The sequence below is a fragment of the Cibotium barometz genome, chromosome 10, assembly GCF_041138505.1.
Source record: "Cibotium barometz isolate CiBa-2024 chromosome 10, ASM4113850v1, whole genome shotgun sequence".
Classification (NCBI taxonomy): domain Eukaryota; kingdom Viridiplantae; phylum Streptophyta; class Polypodiopsida; order Cyatheales; family Cibotiaceae; genus Cibotium; species Cibotium barometz.
In genome coordinates, this window is record NC_141055.1 from 29598136 (window position 1) to 29612265 (window position 14130).

The 14130-nt window shown below is 43.4% G+C and overlaps 1 protein-coding gene across 2 annotated transcripts in view; it reads right to left on the reverse strand.

Annotated features, from left to right (window-relative positions):
• Positions 1–14130, reverse strand: part of LOC147634763 (uncharacterized) — a 239842-nt gene that overhangs the window by 21264 nt on the left and 204448 nt on the right. For both annotated transcript variants that reach the window (XM_086803941.1, XM_086803942.1), the window contains exons 31-32: positions 5256–5582; positions 4825–5051 (exon numbers count right to left, since the gene is read on the reverse strand). In XM_086803941.1, the coding sequence (XP_086660067.1) occupies positions 4825–5051; positions 5256–5582 (554 nt within the window). The remainder of the gene's footprint in view (positions 1–4824; positions 5052–5255; positions 5583–14130) is intronic.

Here is a 14130-nt window from a genome sequence, read left to right on the forward strand (position 1 = left end):
AGTGCTTCTGAAGAGTGTAGACAAAGGTAAATATGAAAACATTGTAGCAACACTAAAGAATGTACCTGAATTGAAGCTACACGAGATAGAAGGAGCTCTACTAGAGCAAGAGAGCAGAGGTAGAAATGGCTCGACTCAACAGCAGGAGAAGAAAAAGCATTCTTCACCCGAGGAGGATTCTCTCGAGGACGAGGACGAGGACGAGAAAGAGGCAGAGTAGGAGAAAGGACCTTCACTTGCCACAACTGTGGAAAGCCAAGACACATGGCAAGAGACTGCTACAGCAAACCCAATGGAGAAGAAACGACATCGGCAAACTTCATGGAGGCTCCTAAGGAAGAGGAGTCGGATCATCTTTTCTGAGAGAGAGAGAGAGAGAGAGAGAGAGAGAGAAACCCCACAACCCAATGTAACCTGCCCCAACAGAGTAAAACCACCACTGAGTCACCGATGATGTAGGCCATGTGGTAGATGTATGTGTGAGCACTTTAGAATCCACTGGGAGAGAATAAAGGGTAGCATGAGGAGATTTAGGAAGTGTGGAGATATTCTGGGAGAGGTGGAGAGAATCAAGCAAAAGAGGTGGAGTGAATCAAGGAGAAATCAGTGGGATTAGATGCTTGGATATAAACTCTATAAATTGAGACATTAGCCTAATGAGAATTTGCTGGTTTTTGATTATCCATGCCTACATTAAGCTATTAGTTAATTACTCACTAATCACGTCATTACTATCATCTAATCACTTTGTTAATGATGTTGATTCTAGCATTTGATTCACCATAGCTCATCACATTGCTGTAATTTTAACATTGTGGTGGCGGATCAGGTTCTTCTTGCCACCATGTGGTACATCATCTCCTGTTGGTCTTTCTCCCGGGCCTATATTGGTCAAGTTTAGTGTTTGATCAGGGACTTTCTTTGAGGACACATTTGCAGCTAGTCTCTTGCATGCTTGGGATCATCTAAGGCCAGCCCTAGCAATCAGCTCCAGTAGCCTCTGAGGAGTGGCTCTGGCAACCTTTGATCTAAAATCCCACTGCCTACTAGTGGTCACATACTCAAGGCTCGCCCACGCATATCGTGGGAAGCCTTGAGTACGGGCCGTGCTACATCACTTGAAGATTGGCTTGCATTCAGACAACTTTCCCCAGAGGCTCAAGAGAGGCCTTATTGGGATCCGGGGCAGAGACCAACTTAGCCTTGACATCGACAACTCCATCCCTCCAAAGTGGCTGGCCCCATCTCGTTCCACTCTCCATCTCTCCACCTTCCCACCAATGGCATTGTAGGAGGTGAATGCCACATAGACCCTCCTCCTCCGCAATGGTTGGGAGTGCTCACCACGCATGGTATACCCCTAGCAGTTCATGGCGCATATGAGTACTCCACTTTCCTCACCTTCTATATTAGGCTTCATGGCAGATTCGAGAGATCAGAAACCCCTTGAGGACCTCAGGGGATGCACCTTGTGGAGGTGAGGAGGATTCGTTTTCATGCATGTGAGTCACACATCGACCCTCCACCGGCCATGGTGGCCAAAGAGACACTATGGCGGTTATGGATGTGGGAGGGCTGGCCTCTTACAAGTATCCAATGGGACCTAAGAGAGTGGACATGGTAGGATCCAGAGGACAGAGAGGAGTCGCCTACTGGTACCCCCTTCTTTGCTTACACTGCACGGTTGGGCTGTAGGATTCAGATGTCACGGGTGGAGGGCACTCGAGTAGCAACAACACATTGGCAGTCTTTTCATGTGGCAGTTGGCACATAGGAATGGGACCTAAGAGAGTGGACATGGTAGGATGCAGAGGACAGAGAGAAGTCGCCTACTGGTACCCCCTTCTTTGCTTACACTGCACGGTTGGGCTGTAGGATTCAGATGTCAGGGGTGGAGGGCACTCGAGTAGCAACAACACATTGGCAGTCTTTTCATGTGGCAGTTGGCACATAGGAGCTTAGCAGTTGGCACTTGGTTGGCCATTGGGGGTAGACTGGCATTATGTCAAAGGTGTGGCCATCCCCAAGAGTCTTAGCATCACAATCGTTGAGATTGCCCGAAGGTTCAACAGGTCTAGCAGAGGATCCTACGCATCTTCGCTATGGATCGAGCTCCTGCCCGCATTGTTACGTGGGACACAATTGCTTGGGCCATTGAGGCCTCGATCATCATGCCTTATGAGGAGGAAGGTGGGGGACTAGCCCTTCAGGTCTCTTCGTCGGGAGGCCTTTCTCAGGATTTGACGGCACGGTCCCTTTCTTACAGATACTGGTGGCGAGCCCACTTCCAAACCACTTGTGTGGTTATTTCCCCTTTCCCCGTTGTATGATATAGTCTTCTTCTCCTGGAGTGACCTGATGGAGGAGAAGTGCATCCTCCACTTTGTTCATCTTGACTCTTGTTTCCCATTTGGGGATGGATTTGTACTTAGCCATAACTAATAGAAGGATCTCTTCTCGGAAAAAAAAAGATTGCAAACCTATCTCTACTCAAGTTGAGACAGGTATGAGGCTTAGTAGCAATGATGTAGGTGAGCCTTTTGATGCTACTATTTACAGCCAGGCTGTTGTGGATGCCTCATATAATTATGCAACACACGGCCATATATTTCTTATAGTGTATCCCTATTGAGTAAGTTTATGCACGGCCCAGGGATAAATCATTGGCAAGCTGTGAAGCGAGTGTTTAGATACCTGCAAGGCACTCAATCTTATGGGATGTTCTATGCTAGGGGGACTGATTTTCAGCTTTATGCACACTGGGCTGGAGACTATGGTACTAGACAGTCCATCACTAGATTTTTGTTTCTTGCTAGGCAATTCTTCCATATCTTGGCTTAGCAAAAAGCACCCTATTGTGGCTACTTCTACATGAGAAGCTGAAGCTGAGTACAGAGTAGTCTTCACGGCCACAATTGAGAGCATATGGTTGAGGAGATTGGTGATAGACTTGTGTGCTAGCCAACAGGATGCTACTCCTCTATTGATAGATAGTCAAGTGCTGTGGCTATGGCAAACAACCAGTTTTTCATGCAAGGGATATCACTCTTATCTATTGTCGATCACATGACAACGTGGCAGAGCTCCTCACCGAGGCGCTTCCACAAGAGAAGTTCGAATCTTTCGGCACAGCTTTGGGCATGCCGCCGCTTGATATCATTTGGGGATTGATCTACTCTATACATATATTTCCACTACATGGAGGACTTGGCTTAAATTTTTTTAATACGCTTAAAAATTATGCCTTGAGCAACTCACAAAAAAAAAAAAGCCACATCATGTAGGAGATACACACATTAGTAGTGGATATATATGTAGGTGTTAGGGGTTAATAAGTGCTAGGCACACTAGAGTTTTTGATGCACTTGTAGTTGGTTTATAACCTTAGACTCACTTACACATTTATACGGACACTTGGGACTTTATGGTTTGACCCCATTTGGGACTTTGTACTTAGTAAGTTCTTTACTTCTTGCTAAGGTATGTAAGTCCTTTACTTCTTGCTAAGGTATCTCTCATGACTCCTATGTGAGGTATTCCACCACCAACCTCTCAGTCGACTGTTGAGATCTTTCTCTGTTGTCTACAAGCTTTCCATTTTTTCTCTTATCTTATTGCCCTCTGAACCAACACAAAATGCATGGTGGACTGAACATTCTTAATATTCATTATCATGTAATGGCAAGAAAAGCAACGTTGCTACATACTTCTCACACTTGGCCACTCATGGTATCAGCAATGTGTACAAAGTTTCAAACATGCTCATTTGGCAAACAATAGCTACAACATTGGGATATACTATTTGGATTTGTGCACAGCAAGATTCCTGGCTATCCAAGCAGATTGATTGTTGACTTGAAAGAAGTGATCCAATATCTGCATTAGTTTGGAAGACCTTCTCAGATAGGGAACTCATTGAGGCACGAAAATATCCGTTGGAGTAGAGCTTTTGCTGCTCCGTTTGCAACACCTCGACCATCTTATTTCTTGTTTGTTTAGAGGAATGCGTATTGTGCAAGATGTCATATCCCCTGAGGGACGTGTTTTATCTTTCCCACAGGCTCAAAGAAGATGGGGTTTGTAATGCCAGACATTCATGGCCACAAAGTAGAACCCAACTGCAGCCCTTTGAGAACGCGTTACATGACCCTCAACATAGTAGACTGGAAGATTGGATACAAGGATAGGAGACACTTGTTTCAGTAAATTGCCTTTCTCACAAATCACAACAGCAAGAGTTTCCAGATTGATCATTCCGTGGCCTTGGTTCTTGAAGCATGCAAACATGTTATGGCATATAAATAAGTTGGCAAATTGGTGGAACCAAACTTTGCAAAAAGTATGGAAAAGCAAGCTATCACTAAAAAAACAAGTATTCTTCTGGAGATGTGCTGCAAGAGTACTTATTTGGCATAAAGAAAGATTACTATTGGACAACGCCCAAGGTGTTCATGTTCTAATGAAACCATCCAACACTTGCTATGGCATTGTGTTGACACGCAAGATTTAGTTTATCTGTGTGTTTGATTGCCAGATTTCCTATTACAGGGCTCTCTGGACACTTCGGACTGCACGCAATCAACTAGCTTTCCAATAACCCCCAATTGACAAGCATTACTATTTCCGTCAGTCATTGCGCCAATCCTTATCAGCTCCAACAACTAGAGTATATACATCTAGATTTGTTTTTCCACTGTTTTTAGTTTTGTGAATGAGAAACACTCTCATGAGGGTGCTTCTTTCTGTACAATAAAGAAATAGAACACTGGTTTTACAAAAAAAGAAAGAGAGAGAGAGAGAGAGAGAGAGAGAGAGAGGAGAGACCAATTTTTTCTCCCAAGCTTTACGCACTTCTACCATCTGTGGCTCCTCTTGACTAACAGCAATATCTGATTTCAAGATTGACATTGTTGTAGAAAGATAATTGGCAGTAAATAGCTTCGTTCCATCCTTTCTTGTCGAATAATTGGAGTTATTTTGTGTTTCCGAACCAACTACCCTTAGGTCTTGTCCCAGATCAGCACCTTCATCGTCAAGATAGATAGAGGAAGCTGAAAATCAGGTCAATAAACCATGTAAGCAGAACGAGATAGACAGAAGAAGCTGCAAATCAGGCCATTACACCATGTAAACAGAACAAGCGCACACTCGCACGTTTCCCTTCACGTTTAGTGCTCCGAAAATTAGCACAGAATCACCGAATAAGCTCAAAGAAAAAATCAATTTTCATGGCGAAAAGGAGAAGGTGGACATACCTGAACACAACATGAAGTCAAAATCCACAAGCAAATCATGTACTGTCAGTTCTTCATTCCAAGAATCCAGCTTCACAGGCTCTTTTGAAGTGATTTCTGTTATCTGCTTAGACAATGACATTGCTTGAGCTGTTTGCTTTCTCTCCTTCTGGCTTTTCATTGATGTTTGATAAGTTTCCTTGTTTGCACTTGCGAATTGCAATTTGAACTTCCGTGGCATGGGATGCTGCAAGACATCTTTATCACTTTTTGACATGGACTTTTGAACTGCCGGATGCTCATTGCTTAGCAGGCGCAGGCGCAAGGTTGGAGAATGGGCTCGAGATCCTGAGTACATGGCACAGAAGAAAGAAGTTCAAAGTTAACCCAATTTATCACTTTCCTCACATACGCTATATGTGGAATCTTCCATGCAGGAAGTACGAACACATGTGCACATGCATGCACGTCCACACACATGCATGCACGTCCACACACATGCACATTGAATTGAGGCTATATCACATAAAACATCTCATTTTCCCATTAGGTTAATTTTTTTGGCAAAGAAAGAGACTTCTATTAGAATCAATACAAAATCATTGCTAGAAGCCGTAAATCCTCATCACAGAGTGAAAGGTAATCGCAGCCAATCACGGGCCCGGTGATGCCAAGAGTTCCCGATGGGAATCGAAGCAGATCCCATGATCCCACTCCCTCATGAAGAAAACGCGCTTTGCTTGCGTTGATCTAGAAGGCCCCTGTATATGGGCCAAGTGGCCATAAGGGTATGAATAATCTCCCCCAGACAGTGTAACATGTGATTGAAGAATATCCTGAAGTGAAGCTCTCGGCCATCCCTTTGTGGGTCATGATGGCGGAGTCATGGTCCTTGCCCTCAAAGAAAACCTGTGGTCTAGGCTCTAGCCTGAGTAAGCCATGCAATAGATCCCCAAGTGATGTACATAGTGCCTCTCATCAGTCTACCTAAAAGCTGAGCTATGGAGCTCCATATCCTTTGCAAAACTCTACAACCCTAGAGACTTGCTGTTTAGTCTCAGAGCTCCATATCCTCTGGGAAACTCTACAACCCCAAAGACTATTTTGTTCACTCTCAGAGGCTATCGATCATCTAGGGAAGGCTGAATCCGCACCAAAGATAGCTCTCCACTGGTTAACAGGGAGACCGACGAGTAGCAATAACCAAAAATAATTGGATATCTAGCTCTTCTTGTAAAAGTGCAAAAGATGATGCCAAAACCTCTTCTGAATCAATAAAGTGATCCTAAAGTTGTCCTAGTGTGGCCTGAGGGTAGGAATCCTCTGAATCAGTCCAAGTAGTAATAGTCTCGCATTCCTCATAGCATAATCGAAAAAAGTCAAACTCTTCAAGGGATTGGCTGCATCAATCCGTTCCCACTCTCAGGGATCCCAAGCGAGATGTTTAATGACACATTGGGACTCCACCATAGAGCCATAGGCACCAAGACCCTTGAGTCTCAGACTGAGGGGGAGAGTAAATAGACTAGTGCCTCCCGGAGTGACCCACAACTCTCACAGGACAGAGAGGACAGATACAGGGATGAAGTCTTGGGTGTCACATTTCATCAAACACCATCCAGCCAGGAAAGTAAAGAATATGCAGTCTCACACTTGCTCCTGGTCCAGCATGTCTAATACCTGCAGCAGTACATTTGTCTTGGAAAAAGCACCCCGTCTCCCTCTTGCTCTTGGTCCGGCATGGCTAATACCTGCAACAGTGCACTTGTCTTGGGAAAAGTTCAGCCATTTGATTGTAAGATCCTTCTAAAAGATCACCCACATGATATGCCAAACACAAGGTTAGTACAAACCAAATAGAAAGGGCTGCAGATAAGCTCACCACCCAACCACAGCATGCGTCCACAGACCTCCTGCGAACTAGGAGCTAAAGCTCACTCCCAAATATCCATGCCAAAATAGCCCTGGTGTCCAATACCATCAAAGCCTGCGCATACATGCCCTCGACAAGCCTATCTGTGATCTGCCATGTCCACGGCAACAGTAGTCACAAAAGAACTAACTACGACCCTTCTAGTCTTCATAGAAATCATGGCTGTAAACCAAACTAAGACATGTGTCGGTCCTAAATCTATCCATGTCCTGTTGCCAGGCTCACACAGGACATATGATGCATCTTCATTCCCAATTCCCAAACAAGTTTAGCATTAACGAATTTGCGAGTACTACTAGGGTCAAAAAGGATGTGCACAATCTTCCCCAACATCGATCCATACATCCATATAAGATCGTTGAACTGAAAACTGCTCTGTTAAAATTACATTCCATGCAGGCACTATGATGTAAAACTGTAGTATTTACAGAAGTAATTTTAGGGTTACCGTTCACCTCGATCACATGAGCTGTCTAGGGCTTGTTGTTTGCCTATGGGCAACTCGTTTTCACATGTCCTTCTGATTGCAAGTGAAACTTCGGCAATCTCCAATGTTCTAGAGATTCTATTGGTTTTCATCTAGGTCTTCTTTGGATTGGGTTCACCCGAAGTCTGGGTCTGGTTTTGGTCTTGTGAAGCTTAAAACTTTCATTTCCATGGGAAGCCTGCTCAGAGGTACTAGTGGTCTAAGGTCTCTAAGAGACGTTCTTCTAATTCTGGGGCCCCCACTGTCTCTCCATATATCCTAGGAAATTGGATGGCATCCTCCAATGTGTTGCTGACTCCTCCTGACCTCGATCTAACAATGTTCAGACAATTCATGAATAAGGTCGTCACATCCATGTGCGTCGCCCAAAGATTGCAACTCTCTAAATTTTTGTAAGTACAAATAAAAAGAAATGTGTGCCATGCTCAAATCTGTAAGCCTCGCCAGCACACTACCTCCACGATTTGTGTCTAGTTTACAGGAAGGGGACGCCCTCTCGTGAACCATGCACGTGAATTTGTATTCTGATCTTGCTTGTGAGCTGTAGATAGCTGGTAGGTTTGACCCTAAACTCTTTGTTTAAGCTTATTTGTATTTTAGCTCATTGTGCTGCTTTGTAGGTCCACACTTCATTAAGTACAGCCGGACAACTTATAAGTGAATTTGGGCATCCACACTTAATTAAAGACTCGGCAGACAGGTTATAAGCGGGTGAATGGCGGCTGGCCAAACTCTCATAAATCAGGTCCTCTTTTGAGTAAAAGAGTGTGGATAGCTTATTGGGTGCCCTCTCCACTTATGAGAGGTGTGGCTCTGGTTGAGGTGGCCCAATGGCCACCCATTATACTTATGGAAAGGCTTATCCTCTCCCTCTCTTCAAGGGAAATAGGTGCCTACTTCATGAGAAGATAGAGAAGGCAATTTTCAGCATAACCAGTCCATACACACACTTTTTGGCATGGTTTCTTGCTTCTCCAACTCTTGGACAGCCGGCAAATGAGTGCTACACTGCAAAAGCTGATTTCTTCTCTCAAAATCAGAAGAATCAGTGGTAAGAGCTTTCACAAATTCTCTTTACCTACTCTACATGTACATGCTTGACCATTAAGGTCATCTATAACTCAGCCAGGCACACACATCCTTGTGCATGGATCATAGTCACAGGAAACGCCGTTCCTTGTGGTCTGGAAAAACGGAACGGCGTTTCCTACTCAAATGGGACGCCAGAACGGCCGATGACACAATGCACAGCTGGGAACGCATGATGCTGTTTCGGGAACGGCGCTTTCGTTTCCGCAACGACCGTTCCATGTGACGACCTAACATGCAATGACCGCCATCCAACGATTAAAGGTACCAAAGGTACCTAATATAGTACCTAAGGTACTAAAGTACCTTCAAACGGGTACTTTCCTGAAGATTTAAAAAAAAATGGGCTACTGTGTGTGCGCTTGCTGCGGGCTGCCCCTCCCTGGGATTGGATAGAGACTCGACCTCCTTCAAACTTCAAAGTTCACAAGCCGTATATAGCAACGACCAGTGTGTTCCTCCTCCTCCTCATCACTTTCATCTTCTTCTTCTTCAATCATCAATCGTTGAATGGCACCTAGAGCTTCAGGTAGCAAGTGGTCCAAGAATGGTCATGGTGGGAAGAGGTGGACTGTGATGAGACATGCAAGTGGCGGTGCCAGGAAATGGAAGTGCAGGTATTGCAAGCAAGTAAAGACAGGAGGTGTCAATCTTGTGTGAGCTCATTTGATGCATGAACGTGGCCATGATGTGGCTTTTTGCCAATCAGTTTCAATAGAGGAGGAGTTACAAGAAAGGCTCAATGCACAGGTGTTTTGAGCTCCACTTGCAAGGTCTGTGGCTATAAGTAAATCCCTCTTTTTTTACTTCTAGTACACCTAGTGGTACTTTTGCAGCACGGGCTAGGAGTACTGGCTCTACTCTGGATAATCCTCTTGAGCCCTTTGTTGTCCACATCACCACCATCACGAGATGGCCAAAGAACTATTCCTGGTTAATGGGATCGTCGGGAGCGAGAAGTTGTGAATGCTGCAGTGTGGCCAGGTTTCTCTTTCATGATCACATTGCCTTCAATGTGGCAAGATCACCATATTTCCAAGAGATGGTCCATGCGATTGCTGGATTTGGACCCACATATACTCCTCCATCATCACAGACTTTTCGGACCACTTTGCTGAAAAAGGAGAAGAGGCCATTGATGCAGCATTAGAGAATATTCGTGTTGGGTGGAAGAGGAATGGGGTGTCTCCTATCACTAATGGCTGAAGTGACTCTTGCTCTCGCACCATCCATGGTATTGTGGCTTATTCACGAGGTGGTGTGCATTTTTTATCCTCACATGACGCATCTGAAATAGGGAAGAGCTCTGATGTGCTCGTGGGGGAGTGGTGGACAAATGCTGTTGATGCCATTGGTCCAGAAGATGTGATTCAGGTCATAGGAGATGGAGAAGCATCAAATAGAGCAGTAGGGGTAAAGTTGAAGTTGAGGTATCCCCATATCACATTCAATCCTTGTATCGCACATGGGTTGAATAATTTGCTTAAGAACATTGAGAATTTGCCATGGGTGGCACCTGTTCTTGAAAAAGCGAGAGAGATTTGTCAATTTTATCACTTCTCACCACTATATTCTCTCAGGGTTTCGGAAAGAGGTCTCCTCAAAAGGATATCTTAAAATACTTTGAAACCCGCTTTGCCTACAATTTTATTATGTTGGAGAAACTTCAAAAGGTGGAAAATGTTTTGAAATAGCTTGTGGTGAGTGATCGATGGATTAATTGGCCCACCTCTCGTTCACTTACAGGTAGAGCATGCTACAGTAATGTGATTCATGATTCATTTTGGGCTGATGTGGGCCATCTTAATGTTGTTGTGAAGCCCATCATTCACATGTTAAGGATTGCGGACAACAAGCAATCTTGCATTGGCAAGGTTTATGTGAGAGCATAAACAAGATGATCGAGCATGTTAGAGAGGTGGAGCGTAATGAGGGAAGGCAAGAGGAGTTGAGAGAACTCTACCAAACTCGATGGGATAACTATCATTCACCCTTGCATGCAACTAGTTTTGTGCTAGATCCAAAGTTCCAAAGGTGCAGCCAAGAGACGGATGAGGAGGTCGTAGATGGCTGGGAGAAAGTATTGGGAAAATTGTTGCCACATCCTTCCCAAAGGAGGTCTATCAAAGAACAATTATCAATTTATAGAAGCAAGCAAGGAAGATTTGGTTCAGCAGATGTGCACAGAGATAGACACACTGTGGGTGCTGCCTTATGGTGGGAGGATTATGAAGCACGGACTCCTTAGCTTCAACGTCTTGCCATTCGTATTTTAAGCCAAGGAGCTAGTTCTTCTCCTATTGAGAAATTGTGGAGTGTATTTAGCCACATTGTCTCAAAGACGTGGAACTGACTCGCTAAACAAAGAACCACTGATTTGGTTTATGTTTGCAAATTTACGACTACTTAGTCAACTCTAGAGTCCGGAGGCACAGGGTTTCATTGATCACCACCCTTCTTTAGATTCAGATGATGACGCAATGCAGATCGACATGGACTATGATGATGTGATTGGGAGCTCTTCCAGGGCAATTGATGATGATTTAGTTGCTGGTCTTGACATTTGATATGTTGTACTCCATCTTTTAGTTTTTCTGTCATTTGACATTTGGGATTTGTTCATGCACATTTTATCTATCTTTGTAGCTCTTGTGCATTGTGCCTCTCTTTGTATTGTTTGAAGTTTCACAAGTTCATTGTGGAATCTTGATTCTGGATCTATTTTTATTTTTCTTAAGTACTCAAGAGTCTGTATTCTCACCGCCAATCCCGGCTGAGTAAGTGGAAAGCTCTGGCCTTCACACCTACCGATCGAACACCACCCAGGCGGCTGGGGCCGCCCATATGCCATCAATATTGAAAAGTCTTATGATCTATCACAATGGCTATGTATAATGTATCGTGTTTATCATGTTTTAAATGAAATATCAATAGCTTTTAATATATATATATATATATGTGTGCGTGTGCGTGTGCGTGTGTGTGTGTGTTGACGTGGCATTCCCGTTCTCGTTTCCCAATCCCTATATGCTGTTCCTGGTTCTAGACGGCATGGGCCGCTCTCGTTCTCATTGCGTTGTGACTATGGTATGGATGCCAGTGGAGCATAGCTGCTTATGGCAAGACACTAGGGATTGGGAAGTGAGGTTCTTCACGACAAAATATGCGGAATCAACCTCTACTTCGACAAAACATGTTGCAAATTGTTTTCCTTGCATGGATGTCATTGGGAATCTTGCATGTGATGCCCATGAAGCTTGTATCTGAAAAATTCCTTGATAATACAAACATAATAGAAGGGGGGTCTGCACTTTCCGGTCCTATTGCAATGTCATTTAAATTTCAGGATTGCTATCTCATTTCGTTTTGTGCCATTTCATCTTGTTTATTAGTATTAATAGTTCAAGTGTGTGATCAGATTGTGCTCAACCCTATTTAGGGCCATTACATTGGTATTAGAGCCTAGGATCTTTCTCCTTTGTGTGTGGAAGACGATTCTATCTTGCATACACTAACTGTTAGTGCTTTTAAACATTATGGCAAGCCATACAAGTAGTGGAGTGAATGTATACTCAAGAAGACAAGCCCGATGAGGACAGGTTGTCGAGGAGTACACCATGGAACGTCATTTGTTGACCCAACCCTTGATTTGTGACCGACATATCCAATGGGCTTCATTTAACCAAAGTTTCCAACCCATGATCCAATATCAACCAGGGAAAGAAAATGTTGTGATAGATGCTTTAAGTAGACGTCCAGTGTCCACAATATCTCTGTGATTTAGAGTAAACCTTTGAGTCCTATGAGAGAGTGTTATGAGAATGACCCAAATTTCTCTGAGGTTTGGATTAAGCTTTGAGAAAATAATTCGACCCTATTGGTGATTACTCATGCCATGATCGTTACCTTTTCTTCCAGAAGAGATTGTGCATTACACAACCTTTCAGACAATTTATATTGGAAGAAATGCATCAACTGCCATACATGAGTCATCGAGGTGTTTTAGCTACTTTACAGTTAGAGAATTATTTTGGCCTAGCAACAAGAGGACCAAAGAGTTCAAGGTCGGAGATAAATCTATAAAATTTGAGAACTACCATAGCAAGTATGACTCTACCAAAGCTTTATCTTTCATCTCCCAGTTTGAGATTGCTTTTCATGAGGGAGAGTTCACAGAGGGATCAAAGCTTCCATATGTTGGCATGTACATGAAGGGGACTGTAACACATTGGTGCTTGCCAATTTTGCGAAGAACATACGCAAAAAGTGGGATTGGTTGGGCCAAAAAGAAGGGGAATCAATCACTTCTTATGTATCAAATTTATGGAAGGTACTATTGGAAGTGGTTCCCTTTATGAAGATAGATGAAGAGGAAAAGAAGAGGAAGTTTGAGTTGGGGCTGTAGCCTATCTTTCAAAATGCACTTCAAATTTACCCCAATCAAACTCTCCAACAACTCATAAATTCAGCTTTAGCCTCCAAGCAACTCAATGTTAAATGGGTGCAATCAAAGATTGACCTAAGCATGGGAAAAGGGAAGGAAAAAGCTGGTTTTAGCATGCAAAAAGGTGGACAGCCACCAAAAAGGGACTTTAAGGATTCCAAAAGTGCTTGGAAAGCTGAAAATGTAAAGGAGAAGAAGCCTTGGAACAAGAGGAGCACTTATGGGTTATCTCAGGAGCAAAGGGCACAATACATGCAAGAGGGCAAATGCTTTAAATGTGGTACTAAAGATCACATATTGCATCAATGTAAAAGCAAAGATAAGAAAGCACATGAGTCTAAAGTACAAGTGAATATGGTGCCTGATGTGCAAGGCAATATAGAACATACAAGCAAGGATAGAGTGGTATGCAAAGCAATCAATCATAAAGCATTTAAAAGTGTCTTTTTCAATGACATTTGGTGTTTTCGAGAAGATTGAGGAACACTTGGAAGTGGTCTTTGATGAATTGAGGAAACGCAAGCTTATGATTAATGGCAAAAAGAATGATTTTTATCTCTCAAAAATTCATTATCTTGGACACACAGTATCAAAAGATGGTGTGCGAATGGATCCTGCAAAGATCCAAGCCATTAAGGATTGGCCGGAACTTAAAATCCATACACGAAGTTCGTAGTTTCCTAAGGTTCATATCTCATTTTGCAATGATTGCCTCACCATTGCATGAACTTACCAAAAAAAGGACTATGTTCAAATGGTCAAAATATGAAATTGATGTTTTTCTTAAGCTCAAGAATGCCATAACATTAGGACTAGTTTTGGTGATTCTTGATTTACAAAAGCCATTCAGTGTTGAATGTGATGCATGTGGCAGTTGCATAGGAGTTGTCCTCCATCAAGGACATGCCATTGCATATGAGAGAAGAAAATTGCATGATACCTA